General features: G+C 45.1%; 1 protein-coding gene across 3 annotated transcripts; it reads left to right on the forward strand.

Moving 5' to 3' along the window:
- The first annotated feature begins 2,240 nt into the window (after positions 1 to 2,240).
- LOC309537667 (uncharacterized protein) lies at positions 2,241 to 12,069 on the forward strand. 3 transcript variants are annotated; one of them, XM_082232559.1, is made up of 3 exons: positions 2,363 to 2,407; positions 7,473 to 7,542; positions 8,617 to 12,069. In XM_082232559.1, the coding sequence occupies exon 3, from the start codon at positions 8,657 to 8,659 to the stop codon at positions 11,552 to 11,554; it is 2,898 nt and encodes a 965-aa protein (XP_082088685.1). In that variant the 5' UTR covers positions 2,363 to 2,407; positions 7,473 to 7,542; positions 8,617 to 8,656; the 3' UTR covers positions 11,555 to 12,069. The 3 variants fall into 3 exon arrangements, with proteins under 3 accessions (XP_082088684.1, XP_082088685.1, XP_082088686.1); XM_082232560.1 differs by lacking the exon at positions 7,473 to 7,542 and adding an exon at positions 8,490 to 8,532 and having other exon boundaries at positions 2,385 to 2,407; XM_082232558.1 differs by lacking the exon at positions 7,473 to 7,542 and having other exon boundaries at positions 2,241 to 2,407.
- The last annotated feature ends 3,958 nt before the right edge of the window (positions 12,070 to 16,027 follow it).

The following is a 16,027-nucleotide window of genomic DNA, read 5'->3' on the forward strand; positions in this document are numbered from 1 at the left end:
TGTGATAATAGTTCACGAAAACCAGATTTCAGTCTTGTTACCTTACCACTGAGGGACGCGGGAGGTGCTGTGGGTTAAACCACAGAGCCTAGGACTTGCCAATCAGAAGGTCGGCGGTTCGGTCCCTGCTCCTCCCAACCTAGCAGTTCGAAAGCACATCAAAGTGCAAGGAGATAAATAGGTACCGCTCTGGCGGGAAGGTAAACAGCATTTCCGTGCGCTGCTCTGGTTCGCCAGAAGCGGCTTAGTCATGCTGGCCACATGACCCGGAAGCTGTACGCCAGCTCCCTTGGCCAGTAAAGCGAGATGAGTGCCGCAACCCCAGAGTCGGTCACAACTGGACCTACTGGTCAGGGGTCCCTTTGCCTTTACCTAATCAACCTCTTGTACATGCAACTTCAGAGTGGTCTGTTAGGTGTGGGCTAGGGAAGAGGACAGATTCATAGAATCACACTGTAAGAGTCTTACTCTCTGCCGACTGAGCTATTCCTCGTTTTTAAAGCATATTTCATTTATGGAAGACACATCCGCCCCATAGATTTAAATCAGGCATAGGCAAACTCGGCCCTCCAGATGTTTTGAGACTACAATTCCCATCATCCCTGACCACTGGTCCTGTTAGCTAGATTTGATGGGAGTTGTAGTCCCAAAACATCAGGAGGGCTGAGTTTGCCTGTACCTGTTTTAAAGCATATTCAGCACACATTTAAAACCCAAGTTGTCCCCCCAAAGAACCTTGGGAAGCGTAGTTTCTCTCCTCACAGAGCTACAACTCCCAGCACATTTTTGCCAGAAGCGGCTTAGTTATGCTGGCCACATGACCCGGAAGCTGTACGCCAGCTCCCTTGGCCAGTAAAGCAAGATGAGCGCCGCAACCCCAGAGTCGGTCACGACTGGACCTAATGCTCAGGGGTCCCTTGCCTTTTTACCTTACCACTAGGAACGAGTGGATCTGTTTGTTTCAGTTTTTCATTTTTCCAATCTTAAGTTCAGGAAGGAAGGGAGATAGACTTGATTTCTGATTGTATTCCTCGTTTTTTCAAGCTTCTAATCCCTAAGTATGTGGGGATAAAGGGTTGGTGAAAGCACTCTTTAACCGATCAGCTTGGGAACACTTTTTTATTGCTCTGCTTGCAAGGGCATCCTGATCAAATTTGCAGATGACACCAAACTGGGAGGGGTGGCTAACACCCCAGAGGACAGGATCACACTTCAAAACGACCTTGACAGATTAGAGAACTGGGTCAAAACAAACAAGATGAACTTTAACAGGGAGAAATGTAAAGTATTGCACTTGGGCAAAAAAAATGAGAGGCACAAATACAAGATGGGTGACACCTGGCTTGAGAGCAGTACATGTGAAAAGGATCTAGGAGTCTTGGTTGACCACAAACTTGACATGAGCCAACAGTGTGACGCGGCAGCTAAAAAAGCCAATGCAATTCTGGGCTGCATCAATAGGAGTATAGCATCTACATCAAGGGAAGTAATAGTGCCACTGTATTCTGCTCTGGTCAGACCTCACCTGGAGTGCTGTGTCCAGTTCTGGGCACCACAGTTCAAGAAGGACACTGACAAACTGGAACGTGTCCAGAGGAGGGCAACCAAAATGGTCAAAGGCCTGGAAACGATGCCTTATGAGGAACGGCTAAGGGAGCTGGGCATGTTTAGCCTGGAGAAGAGCAGGTTAAGGGGTGATATGATAGCCATGTTCAAATATATAAAAGGATGTCACATAGAGGAGGGAGAAAGGTTGTTTTCTGCTGCTCCAGAGAAGCGGACACGGAGCAATGGATCCAAACTACAAGAAGGAAGATTCCACCTAAACATTAGGAAGAACTTCCTGACAGTAAGAGCTGTTCGACAGTGGAATTTGCTGCCAAGGAGTGTGGTGGAGTCTCCTTCTCTGGAGGTCTTTAAGCAGAGGCTTGACAACCATATGTCAGGAGTGCTCTGATGGTGTTTCCTGCTTGGCAGGGGGTTGGACTCGATGGCCCTTGTGGTCTCTTCCAACTCTAGGATTCTATGAGAAGTCAGGTGACAACTGCCAAGAACCCCAGCTCGCATGGCAATGGAATATGCCTATTTTCAAGTAGAATATTGTCCTCATCCACTGCTGTGCCCTGCTCCCTTGCCACCCAGGCCCAGGTGCCCTCTTTTGTCACCTTCCTCCAGTCACCCGTCACCATAAAAGGAGAACACAATGTTTCCATCTGTCAGAAACAAAACTGAAAGACAACAGTCCAGTTCACTTCCCCCTTAAATTTAAATCATGCAACACCCAACTCTCTCAAACAAGTTAGAAAGAAAGAGAGCAACTCACACTAGATCAGTAACTGTCTGAAAGCAGAACTAGCTGCACCGGTCCCAAGGAGAACATGAAGATCTAAATCGCTGGCGGAATCAGGTAGGAACTTCCCAAGTCTTGCTTGTGTTGTGTGTATTTATAGGATCTTATAAATATTCTTGGAAATAATTTCCCACCGTGGAATTTAAAAAATTGTAGGCAGTATGTAATGGGATTTTTACGTCACATTTTGCTCACTGTGGTTGGAGTGAGAGAAATGAGCCACTGTTGCAATCTAATCAGCATCAACTTTATATGCTTTCCATATATATATATATATATATATATATATATATATATATATATATGCGCAACTTTATATACAGGGCTGGATTTAGGTTTAATGAGGCCCTAAGCTACTGAAGGTAATGGGGCCCTTTATATGTCCAGCTGTCCTTTGTCAACAACAGATTGTTGCTGTGTTTCGTGTTGAATATATGTTATGTGGTAATTTATGGACCTAATAAGTATCTAAAGTCATTTGCACATAACAAATAGGAGCCTACACAACACAAAACACTGGTGCTGTATGTAGCTTTATTTTATTGTTTTTTTATCTTATATTTTGGAAATGTACATCCAGGCTTTTTTTCCTTTAATTTTTTTGGAGGGCCCCACTCTCTTAGGGCCCTAAGCTATAGCTTGTTTAGCTTATACAGTATGTAAATCCAGCACTGCAATCTAACCCCAGCCAGGATCAACTTTATAGGCTTTCATATAGGAGGGGGCCACATAGCTCTGGAGTAAGTAGGTCAGGGGAGATAAGTTTAATTTGGTTTGCATTTGGAGGGGAAATGAGGTTAGCAACCCTAAGAGCATTGGTCTAATGTGGAAGGAAGATCAAAGGGTCAGCACAAAAAGGACAGTCTAGGGAAATTGGAGGTTACTCTTTATCTGCCCTTCCCATGCAGGGACAGTGGTACCTTGGTACTAAAACAGCTTGGCTCCCGAACAAATCGGCTCCTGAACGCCAACAAACCCAGAAGTGAGTGTTCTGGTTTGCGAACATTTTTCGGAAGCCAAACGTCTGACGTGGCTTCCACAGCTTCCGACTGAGTGCAGGAAGCTCCTGCAGCCAATCAGAAGTTGTGCCTTGGTTTTCACACTGTTTTGGGAGTCAAACGGACTCCCGGAAAGAATTAAGTTCGAGAACCAAGGTCCCACTGTATGTCAATCTGCAGGGGCAGATGAGTTGCATCCCGTTGATTCCAACTGTGTATACTAGGTGTGCATGCAGTCTATTCACTTCAAAAGGGGGAGGTGACTGCATTGCCACAATTATTTTGAAATACTAAAATGTATCCACAACAAATAGATGAAGAGGACTACTACTCAAAATGCACACCATGCATTTAAAGCCCAGCTAAGTTAACTGGGACTTACTCCCAGGTAGGGATAGAACAGAAATTCAATTCAGTTTATATTTAAAGGCAAACCTACCTAATGTGCACTTTCTGGGAAAAAATATGTGAACCAAAGCGCAGCTGCACTTCTAAATTTGCACTTCTCCGAATTTTGCAATGAAGTTCTCTGTCCAGCTAATGCGTATCAAAAGTAAATTGTGCATTTTAAATGGTGCATTAAAAATTGTGCATATATTAGTGAAAATAACATGAAAACTCATGATATCAGGGGGAGTCGCTTAGCAAAAAATGTGTATATCAGGAAACATTTCATATAAACGGGTGTGCCAGGAGAAATTTGCTGATGAATGTTTGTGAGCCCATAAAAAAGGGGGGGGGATGGAGAATTGAAACCAACAGGAACTATAATTGACAGATTTGCCTATCCCTAGTGGTAGGATACAAGATTTGCATGCAGGAGGTCTTCAGAACATTTTTTTAAAACCTCCAAAATCCACAATAAGACAATGCCTTCATTAGGACCAAACCAAAATGCCACAAAATAATGGCAGGATTTCAGGGCCTTCCCAAAGCTGGCTTAGCGAGTTCCCATGTTTTGGGAAGGAGGCGTGGAAAGGAGGTGGAAAGGTTCTAGAATCCTGTCAGAGGCCTCATAGTAAAGTAAAGGTAAAGGGGCCCCTGACCATTAGGTCCAGTCGTGACCGACTCTGGGGTTGCAGCACTCATCTCGCTCTATAGGCCAAGGGAGCCAGCGTACAGCTTCCGGGACATGTGGCCAGCATGACTAAGCCTCTTCTGGCGAACCAGAGCAGCGCACGGAAACGCCGTTTACCTTCCTGCCAGAGTGGTACCTATTTATCTGCTTGGATTTCGTGCTTTTCAACTGCTAGGTTGGCAGGAGCAGGGACCAAGCAACGGGAGCTCACCCCGTCGCGGGGATTCGAACTGCCGACCATCTGATTGGCAAGTCCTAGGCTCTGTGGTTTAACCCACAGCGCCACCCGCGTCCCTTTGTCAGAGGCCTCATACCTTCTTTCCAAAGCCTAGTGGCTTGCTTACCCAGCTTTGGGAAGGCAGCATGAGGCCTGCAATAGGTGGGTGGGTGTGTCAAACGTTGCTGAGGGCCGCCGAAAAAGGCCTCAGGGTTGGGTCGCACATTGGACCACCCTGTCATAATAGCTCCCAGCACCCTTACCAAACAACAGCTCCCAGAAAATGTGAGGGGGGGTCATTCGCTGCTCCCCACTGTACAGTTGCTGCTGGTCAGGGTAGATTCCATGCTAGATGGACCAATAAATAACCTAATTCAGTTTTAAGGCAATTTCATATAATGGAACTGGGCAGTGCTTTTTTCCTGGGGGGATGCAGGGGTACGCATACCCCTAAACATTTTGTGAATCTAAATTTGGCCTCCTTGAGGGGCAGTATTTCAATATGAGTAGGAAAACCCCCTAAACATATTTTTTTTAGAAAAAAGCACTGGAACTGGGAGGGATCGAGTCCTAAGCGCAACCCCTTATGGCAGGGGTCAGCAAACTTTTGCAGTGGGGGGCCGGTCCACTGTCCCTCAGACCTTGTGGGGGGCCAGACTATATTTTGAAGGAAAAAATGAACGAATTCCCATGCCCCACAAATAACCCAGAGATGCACTTTAAATAAAAGGGCACATTCTACTCGTGTAAAAACATGCTGATTCCTGGACCATCCATGGGCCGGATTTAGAAGGTGATTGGGCCGGATCAGGCCCCTGGGCCTTAGCTTGCCTACCCATGCCTGATAGCATTTGTTTTACGGCACAGAGCAACTTACTTGGTTATGCTAATTGTGGTGCTTAACTTGCCAGACAAATGCACTATCCAGACATATGAGCTGGTTTGGCTAGCTTGCTTTCATACATTCTACGTGGTCCCCCTGCCCCAGATCACAGGTCTGGAAGGTGCATGGGGTTCCGTTCAGACTGACCCTCCCCCAATATAACACATGTTGACTTACCCTATCGTTTTTATAAAGCATTGTTGCAGTGCTTGCTTATAAAGTTTTTTTTGGGGGGGAACTTAATACACAGTTGAAATAAAAGATAAAAATGCATCACCTGTGCTTCCTCCAACTGTATGGTGCTACCTTCCCAACAGAGTAGTGGTGGTGTCTGAAAAGGTGCACAAAGATCAGGGATCTTCCTATTCTAAAATAAAGCTGAGAAGAGAAATATGCAGGGCTTTTTCCCCCAGCCGGAGCTCACTGGAACTCAATTCTGACACCTCTCAGGTGGGCGCCATTGCCATTACAAGAGAACAAGGGAGGCATTCATAGTGAGTTCTGGCACCTCTTTTTCATGAAAAATAGCACCACTGTTGTTGCTGCACCAGACCTCGCTGCTTCTCACTTCCTCCTCAGGCAAAAAACACAGTTCTAATAGGTCCGGATGGTGTGGGGGAGAGGAATGGAGGGGCCTCTTTTCACTTAAAAGGTTCTGCTTTTCCCAGCTTAGCAGCTGCAGAGCACCCCAAAGCTCTAATTTTGCACTGGTGACATTCTCCGATCACGCCGCCTCTTCCTTCCTTCTTTCCTTCTTGGGGCTGGAGAATGAGCTGTGGTTGGTGGCAGAAGCAAAAGAACAGAAGTCCATTAAAAAGTCAGGGGCGAGGAGCACTAACCTGTCGTCCCCCCCATGCAAATAAATGCCAATGTATATGGGTTAAACCACAGAGCCTAGGGCTTGCTGATCAGCAGGCCGACGGTTCGAATCCCCGCGATGGGGTGAGCTCCCGTTGCTCAGTTCCTGCTCCTGCCAACCTAGCAGTTTGAAAGCACATCAAGGTGCAAGTAGATAAATAGGTACCACTCCGGTGGGAAGGTAAACGGTGTTTCCGTGCGCTGCTCTGGTTCGCCAGAAGCAGCTTAGTCATGCTGGCCACATGACCTGGAAGCTGTACACCGGCTCCCTCGGCCAGTAAAGCGAAATGAGCTCCGCAACCCGAGTCGGCCATGACTGGACCTAATGGTCAGGGGTCCCTTTACCTTTATATAGCAAAAGTCACCAAAAAATTGGGGGGGGGCTGTGTTCCAGTGGCTCCAGGGGTGGTCCGTGCCTTAGGCGAGGCGAAGGCATTTGAATGAAAACTAGAATTAAGCACACACAACGTAGAAACTTGGGTTGTTTCATTCTCATTTTCTGGGGAAGCAATGTTGTTGGGTGGGCTAGTAACATTTTAAAATAAAAAATTGTTTTATTTAGATATATCAGGGTACTGTCGTCAAGGTTTTATATCCTCACTCAAAGCTGAAAAGTTAATAAGAATTCCAAATAGTATTTGGAATTCACAAGAGGCAATTTAACACAATTGTCATCATTAATATATAAAATCAGAGTGTTTGTTGTGGGGGAGGAAGGGAAAGGAGACTGTTAGCCGCTTTCAGACTCCTTAGGGTAGTGATAAAGCGTGATATCAAATCCAAACTCTAAACTCCAAACTCTAAATAAAATTTTGCCACATTGTTGACAATTTTTTGATTGTCGTTTAGTAATACCTTAATTTCTTAGTTACTTTTTCAGCAGTAACTATCTACCAACTTGGCTATACCATAAATCTTTCTTTCATTCCTCTAAATATTTTCATTTTCCTGCGATAAGCATTCTTCATCTAAACCATCTTCATTCAGCCCATCCCATATCCTCAGTAATGCTAGAAACGTAAATTGAATGAAAAAGGACTACGGTATTTGAAATGATGCATGTCATTTTTTCCTTCTCCTCGTCTTAGATAAATCTAGACAGGACACATGCGTACATCATCTAAAAAGAAAGAAAGCCTGTCTTGCTTCTGAACCATGGTACTGTTCTTACTCAAATGGAGATTTAATTGATAGATTAAGGAATGAATCAACTACAACTCATACAACAAATTCCAACAATGAATCACCCAAGATTCCTTTAATCAGATGACAGCCCTATGCAGTAAAAGGTGCTGGGGCTTGATTGGTGCATTTTATGCAGAGCTCCTGAGATGTCTTTGTCCATTGTCAGGACTTGCTAAAAGCTTCCCTCTTTCAGCAAACATCCTAAATTGAGATGTTTATCCCAGTTGGGACCAGCCTTGGATTTGTATTGGTTTTATGTATGGGTTGTTCTTCTTTTGAATTGTTTGTGTGTGTATATAAAATATTGTCATAAACACTTATTCTATTTTTATATATGTCACTGCCTATTAAATTATAATCACCTTAGGATGCCTTGTTGAAAAACATCCATAAATGGAATAATAATAATAATAATAATAATAATAATAATAATAATAATAAATTTTATTTATACCCCGCCCTCCCGCCCTCCCTGGCTCAGGGCAGCTAACACCAATAAAATCACGGCAAAAACATAATAGGGAAAAAAGAAAAAGACCAATTTAAAATACAGGTTAAAATGCAATTTAAAATGCAGCCTCATTTTAAAAGTAGCCGATGAATCAAGACCAAAAGGGGAGGGAAACATAAGGGTTAGAATGAGTCCAAACCAAAAGCCAGGTGGAACAGCTCTGTCTTGCAGGCCCTGGGGAAAGATGTCAAATACCGTATTTTTTGCTCTATAAGACACACTTTTTCCTTCCTAAAAAGTAAGGGGAAATGTGTGTGCGTCTTATGGAGCGAATGCAGGCTATGCAGCTATTTCAGAAGCCAGAACAGCAAGAGGGATCACTGCTTTCACTGCACAGCAATCCCTCTTGCGGTTCTGGCTTCTGGGATTCAAAATATTTTTTTTCTTGTTTTCCTCCTCCAAAAACCAGGTGCTTCTTATGGTCTGGTGCGTCTTATGAAGCGAAAAATACGGTAATACTCCTAACTTTCAAAACTCTCACATTGTCTTTCACAGAAGTTCAAAGAAGTCTCACAGTTAATGTTCTTTGGTTCCAGGTTTTTCTGGTGACCCAAGGCTGAGCATCCCAAATCAGAGATGGGCCGAATGGGTCTCCTGCTTCCTTTCCTGGCATTCATTCTACTTCACACACAATGGGCAGCTGCTTACGGTTTCAGGAACTGCTACCATTCCGAGTGGGATCCAGGTTATTTCAAGTGCATGCAGCGCTTCCTGAAAGATATCTCCAGCGCCGTGAAGGACCTTCCCAACAATGCCACAGTGGTGAATGCATCCCATAATTTCATTCGGTTATTGCCTTACGGGAGCTTCCAACACCTCCCAAAGCTGAAGGTCCTGCAACTGAGCTTCAACAAAATGGAAGTGATAGAAGGCGGGGCCTTCGAGAACCTGACAGACTTGAAGACCCTCAACCTTTCCTGCAACAGCCTTGTGAATCTATCCAAAGATGTCTTCCTGGGTTTGCCAAACCTCACCTCCCTCATCTTGCACCATAACCAATTGAGCAAAATCCAAGAGGATACATTTAGTCCATTTCAGAACCTCCTGGCGCTGCAGCTCCATTTCAACAAGTTGGAGAACTTTGAAGAAGTAGTTCTGAGCTTAGTGAGACTGACAAGCCTGAAGGTGCTGAATCTGTGTAACAATAACCTGACCTCCCTGGAGTCTGAACCAAGACTGCCCACCTCCTTGTCTACTCTCCTGCTATGTAACAATTCCCTGCATAGGGTGGACGTTAAGGAACCAGAGTTCCTGAGAAATGTAAAAAAACTGGACCTTTCTTACAACAGGATCTCCGATGCATCTTCTTTTGCTACAGTCCACCTCCGAAACCTCAGCAGCCTGGAGCTGATGGGGAATGGCCTAGACATTTTCCGGGTCTTAAAAGTTTCTGACTTGCGGCCTTGGACCCTAAATTACTCTGGGTTGCATTTAAGTCAATCCTATCAGCTGCCCAAGTTGTGTGAGCATCTCAATGCATCCAATCATTCCTTGTCTCTCCATCTTCAGAGCAACTACATCAGGAATGTGAATAGCGGAACCTTTGGGGGATGCCCTCCCATCCTGCTGCTGGACCTTTCAAGGAACCGTCTCAGGTCACTGGGATGTGTAAGGGAGAAGATGGGTTGGGTGGTACAAAACCAGCTGAAGACTTTGATTGTGGAACACAACTTGCTGGACAAATTAAAGTCCTGCTCTAAGACCGCTCCCTTAAATGAGCTGACAACCATCTCTTTCCGCTTCAATCGTATCCTTTCGGTATCTGCTCAGGCATTCTGCTATGCCCCTAATCTGGAGACGCTCCACCTCAATATCAACAGCATTGCCGTCCTGGACAGAAATGCCTTGAAAGGATTGCAACACCTCAGGGAGCTGCGCTTGGATAACAACCTTCTAACAGATCTCTACGTAACTAGTTTTGACGACTTGAAGAGCCTCAAGACCCTCAATCTCCGAAACAACCATGTTTCTGTCCTCTTCCCCGGTGTCTTCAAGAATCTTGGGAGCCTTTATATTTTAGACCTCGGGGGGAACAACATCCGTAGATTGACCAACACATCGTTTGAGGGACTGAGGAATCTCTCTAATCTCTATCTGGACGGCAATCATATTGAATACATTAGTCACTGGTTTTTTAAACCCGTGCAGAGCAGTCTCCGGGTCCTGGACCTGAAAGCCAACAAGATAAACTACATCAGCATGAAGCAACACAGCCAGCCTCCCTTCTTGAACCTGCACAAACTCTATGACCTCAAGCTCCAAGGCCAGCAACCTTATGGCTTGAAAATCATCCCTGCCAAGTTCTTCCAGGGCCTGAGGTCCTTGCGCTATCTCTACCTGTCAGAAAACAAAATTCTCTCCATTGCACCTGATGTCTTTGATGACCTTGGGCAGCTGAGGTATCTAAGCCTGGCTGATAGCAGTAACGGCATGGGGAACCTTCCACCGGGCATATTCAAGAACCTTAGAAACTTGACTAGTCTGAACCTGGAGAACGCTGGCCTCCGCACGTTGACCCTGGAGGTCTTCGGCAACCTCAGCAGGCTGTGTGTCCTGCAAATGGGGAAGAACGAGCTTCAGACGATCAATAGCAGCGTGATGGAAAAGCTGACCTCTCTGAGAAACCTGGACCTACGCAAGTGCCCCTTGTCTTGCACCTGCGATAACATTTGGTTCCAGTTGTGGCTGAACAATAGCCAGGTACAGGTGGTTTACCTGTACAACTACTCCTGCAATTCTGGGCAGCCTAATAGCTATGTCTATAGCTTTGATACCCATGTCTGCTTCCAAGATGTGGGCGTGTACCTGTTCTTTTTCACCTTTCCGGCTCTCTTGCTGCACATGGCGTTGCCGTTCCTCTACCACCGCACCTACTGGCGCCTGAAATACCACTTCTACGTCCTTCGGGCATGGGTCAGTGATCACTGGAGGCACGGCAAGGACGACCACTACAAATTCGATGCCTTCGTCTCCTACAATTCCACCGATGAGAGGTGGGTGCTGGAGCACTTGGTACCCAGTCTGGAAAAAGGAGGGGGTCCCGTCTTCCGTCTCTGCCTCCACCACCGGGACTTCCAGCCCGGGAAATACATTATAGACAATATAGTCGACAGCATCCACAACAGTCGGCATACCATCTGCGTGATTAGCCGGAGGTACCTGCGAAGCGAGTGGTGCTCCATGGAGATACAGCTGGCCAGCTACCGGCTCTTTGATGAACTCAAGGATGTCCTTATCCCTGTTTTCCTGGAGGACATCCCAGAGCGGGAGCTCTCTGCCTATCACCGCATGCGGAAAGTGATGCTAAAGAAGACCTACATTTCTTGGCCTGCAGAACCCGAGGCTCAGAAGCTGTTCTGGGCTAAAATGCGAGTGGCTTTAAAGGGAGGACACTCAGAGGAAAAGGAGGAAAGCATTTATTGGTTTGATAACGAAGGCAAACCCGTGGTGGAATCAGCCTTCAAGGTGGCGTAGGAAGGTGACTAGTCTGAAACGCTAGTTTACCTGGAACTCTGTTGTTGTTGTTGTTTAGAAAATGTTTTTTGGTTTTCAGATCAAAGTTTTACAATCACATATCCATATACAACATAAAGACAAGATTCCAAAGGATCTCTCGGACTTCCCTCCTCCCCTTTGTGGGTCCTGTTGTTAATCATTTCCTCCTGCATCTTTTACGATAATCCAAATCTTTTACATCTCCATTATATTCCAAATTCACCATTAAACTACAAGTGTTATTCCAGTCCTACTAACTGTTTTAACTGTTTACAATGGTTTTTAAAATAAATTATAAATTTCTCCCATTGCTTATTAAAATTATGGTCTTCCTGATTTCTTCCGGTCATTTTTGCCAATTTGGCATAATCCATCAAGTTAATCTGCCGTTCTTCTCTGGTAGGGGCTTTATCTTCTTTCCATCTCTGGGCCAATAACATCCGTGCAGCCTTGGTCACATACATAAATAGTCTTTTCTGCTCCCTTAGGATTTCAGTATCTAGAATTCCTAAAAGCTAAGCTTCAGGTTTTTTAGGGAAAAGGGTTACTTTAAACATTTTTCTCAACTCATTATAAATCATTTCCCAAAATTCTTTTACTACTTTACGTGTCCACAACATATGAAAAATGTGCCTTCGTTTTACCAGGAACTCCTTTGAGGCTTGCTTGAAGGAGAGATAGCATGGTGTGAGACAGCTTCTGTTTTTCATTATCATCACTTCCTCTTTTTCCCTCTTTACTAGCAAAACACCCCATTTGCACTTCTCCAAATTTCACAGTGCAGTTCCCCCGACAAGGAATGGGTACAAAGATGCGCTCACAAGGTACAATAAAGTGTGCATTTAAAAATGCATACATTTGTAAGAAGAAGATACAAAATGGGCAGAGCCTCCAAGTGCCCCTATTTTCCAGGGACAGTCCCGGATTTACACAAGCCGCCCCGGCTTCTGATTTGATCCCGGAACGTCTTCCTTTTCCCTTAGGACATCCCAATTTGTTTTCATCGGAGAAATTTTGGAGGGTATGGAGTTATGCAGACACACACACCCTGAGCCAAGGGGTTAGCTCACTATACAACCTTTAGAAGACATCTGAAAGCAGCTCTGTCTAGGGAAGTTTTTTTCATTTTTTAATGTTTTATTATGTTTTTATATGTGGTGGAAGCCTCCCACAATGGCTGCGGCAACCCAGTCAGATGGGTGGGGTATAAATAATAAAATTATTAGTATTAGTATTATATAGGATGTCCCTATTTTCAACCTAGCAGTTCGAAAGCATGTCAGAGTGCAAGTAGATAAATAGGTACCACTCCGGCGGGAAGGTAAATGGCATTTCCGTGTGCTGCTCTGGTTCGCCAGAAGCGGCTTAGTCATGCTGGCCACATGACCTGGAAGCTGTACGCCGGCTCCCTCGGCCAATAAAGTGAGATGAGTGCCGCAACCCCAGAGTCGGTCACCACAACTGGACCTAATGGTCAGGGGTCCTTTTACCTTTATTTTCATCAGATAAATGTTGGAGGGTGTTATATGTTCAGGGTATGTATGCACTGCACACCAACACCCAGAAAGTTCTCTATCCGTGAAAGCTGGTAGAAGGGACATTTTGCCATCACTGAAATAGCGGCCTTCTCTGCATGTGTGAGATGTTTGAGCAGTAGAATGTGGTCGTGGCAGAAAGGACTGCACCACTTGAAGTTGTTGCAGGGGGGGGTATACACTGGTTCAGAATGCTCCTCCGCATTATTTATTATCATTAATTCATTTATTAATTACTTCCTACAAAATACATTGAAGTGCTTTCACAATGAAAACATCAACACTAAAAACAGCCCCATGTTAAAACAGTTAAAAGCCATCCCATACATAAAACACTTCCCAGCTATACCCTAAAAAAATGGTACAGCTGGCGTAGTGAACAGGCGTTCACAACCTTGCAACATTTTCTTGAAGGCCCCACTTTTACCTCTGGATGGTACCTCTGGATGCGAACGGGATCCGTTCCAGAGCCCCGTTCGCATCCAGAAGCGAACGCAATCCGCGAACGCAACCCGCGTGTGCGTGGGTCGCAATTTGCCGCTTCTGCACATGCGCATGATGTCATTTTGACCGTCTGTGCATGCGCGAGCGGCAAAACCCGGATGTAACGCGCTCCATTACTTCCGGGTTGCCGCAGTGTGCAACCCGAAAATACTTATCCCGAAGCTACTTCAACCTGAGGTATTTCTATTGATTTCAAGTCCATGAAAAAAAACCTCAAAGCATAAACACAGCATTATGTGGCCAATGCATGAAATAATTCAAACACTGAAGCTTTTGCTGTGAATATTTTATATTAATGAATAAATATTTATGAACGGATACATTTATGCATAGCTCACTGAAGCTGCCTAGCAAAGCACACATCATTTTTTACCGACACTCCTCATTCTGCAGAAGGTCATTCTCTGCTCTGAAGGGGAACTCTGGCGTTCTCTGCAAGCTCAGGCCGGCTTTAGAGATGTCATCAGCCACATAGACAATGCTGCTCGGAGGATTTCAGAATGCGAGAGCATGGAACAGAATTCGCCCCGATGAATACTTAACCCTTGCAGGAGTATTAGTTACAGGGTCTGCCGACGGCGGTTGCGAGAATGGCACTCAGGATTTCTAAGAAGGCCCAAAGCCATTAACTAATTAACCTTCAGTGCTCTGTGGGAAAGAGAGGGTAATGATCCTATAAGGATCTTCGCACAAAGTTGCAAGGCCAGTCTCTAGAGGGGCAGAACTCCTGATTGCCTTTTTCTTTTGTTCATCTGCCAACAGGGCTGCCCAAAATACTGATTCCCTGCTCCCTCGAACACCCTACTTTCCAGAACCCTCTCAAATATATTGTTGCACACAACTCTAATCTCCCAGCGGCGAGAAACTCTAGGGGCTCCTGCGCTTACCCAGAGTGTGGTTTTCTTGGAATGAAGGCCAGTGGAGACTGTATCATCTTTATTTAGGGATTGGCCTCTTGTTCTCTATCCTAAGACAATGTGGCATCTAGCCAAGTCAGGTGAGAAAAAGTCAGTCCATTTTTTGCAAAGGCACCAGAGCATTTTATTTGGACATGTAAATGAGGGTACTTAACTGGCTAGCTAAGGCCATCACCTTCACAAAAGGAACAGCTTGCCCGGTTTCCTTTTAGAGATCCTAACCTCACAGATACAGGATCACAGGTTTGGAAGGGATCCACAAGTATCATTCAAACTGACCCCCACCCCAAAAAGACCTATCATATTATCCTCATTTGCCCTTCTACTGTCACAAGCACTACATGTCATCATATATGTCTGTCTCTTCCATACAACAGTCACCATAAGGCATGGATTGCCAACATGGTGCCCGTGAGTGCTATGCTACTGGTGAAAGGTCTCTGTAAATATCCCCTCAAAAATCCATACTGCATAAGAGAATGCTTGCTCTTTCTCCTCATTTCCTCTTTAGACAGTGGCTCAGTCCCTCCTGCATTGAATATGGCCTCTCGTTTAATGTCTACATTTAATTGGATACCAGGATTGGACACCCAGCTTTGTTATGAACAAGAGTTATGCAAAGAGCTTCTGTCTGTGACTGAGCATGATGGTGGCTGGTGTAGGTGCCTTTTCCCTCATAGATGGCGGAGCCAGGCACTGTCTATTTTTCTGCTCTTCTGGCTGTGGCAGCCATTTTGTTATGTCACATCCCCAAAGCAGCCATTTTGTATGACTGGTTCCCATGGCACTTTCTTAAAATTCCAAGTGTGCCCACCAGCCCCCAAGACTTGGCAATAATCCCTGCTCTAGGGGACATTTGGTGAGCAAACGGGAAAACCGGATGCACGCAGCAATTCTGACTGGAACCCTAAGCTACCTCCTAATCTCTTGTTTAGGGTTGCCAGCTGATCAGGGAGAAATGGGTTGTGTTCTTTGTGCTTTTAACAATAGCTTGATCTGCAGAGATCAGATGAAGCTTTTCACAGGATGGTAACAAAAGAAGTGCTGTGTAGATCAAACCACTGTTAATAGTATTGCCTTTGGGGCCTCTTTAACAGTAGGCAGCCTTTCTGTCGGCAGATCTCAAGCATGCATGAAGCCATGATCTCAGTTCCAGATGTTTTAAAGCCTTCTGTGTTTATTCAATAGTGTAGGGAAAGAGAGAGGCTGTAGCTTAGCTCTCACATATACCAGACATCTAAGGCACAGCTCTTTTTCTCAACGAATCCTAGTTCACCCCTCATGAAGTTACAAATCTTAGCATCCTTAACAAACTACAATCCTCAGGATTTTTTTTTTTGGGGGGGTGTTGTTGTTTAGTCACTTTGTTGTGTCCGACTCTTCTTGAACTCCTGGACCAGAGCACGCCAGGCACTCCTGTCTTCCACTGCCTCCCGCAGTTTGGTCAAACTCATGCTGGTAGCTTTGAGAACACTATCCAACCATCTTGTCCTCTG

Source organism: Podarcis vaucheri (genome assembly GCF_965113315.1).
Source record: "Podarcis vaucheri genome assembly, chromosome: 7".
NCBI classification, from domain to species: Eukaryota; Metazoa; Chordata; class Lepidosauria; order Squamata; family Lacertidae; genus Podarcis; species Podarcis vaucheri.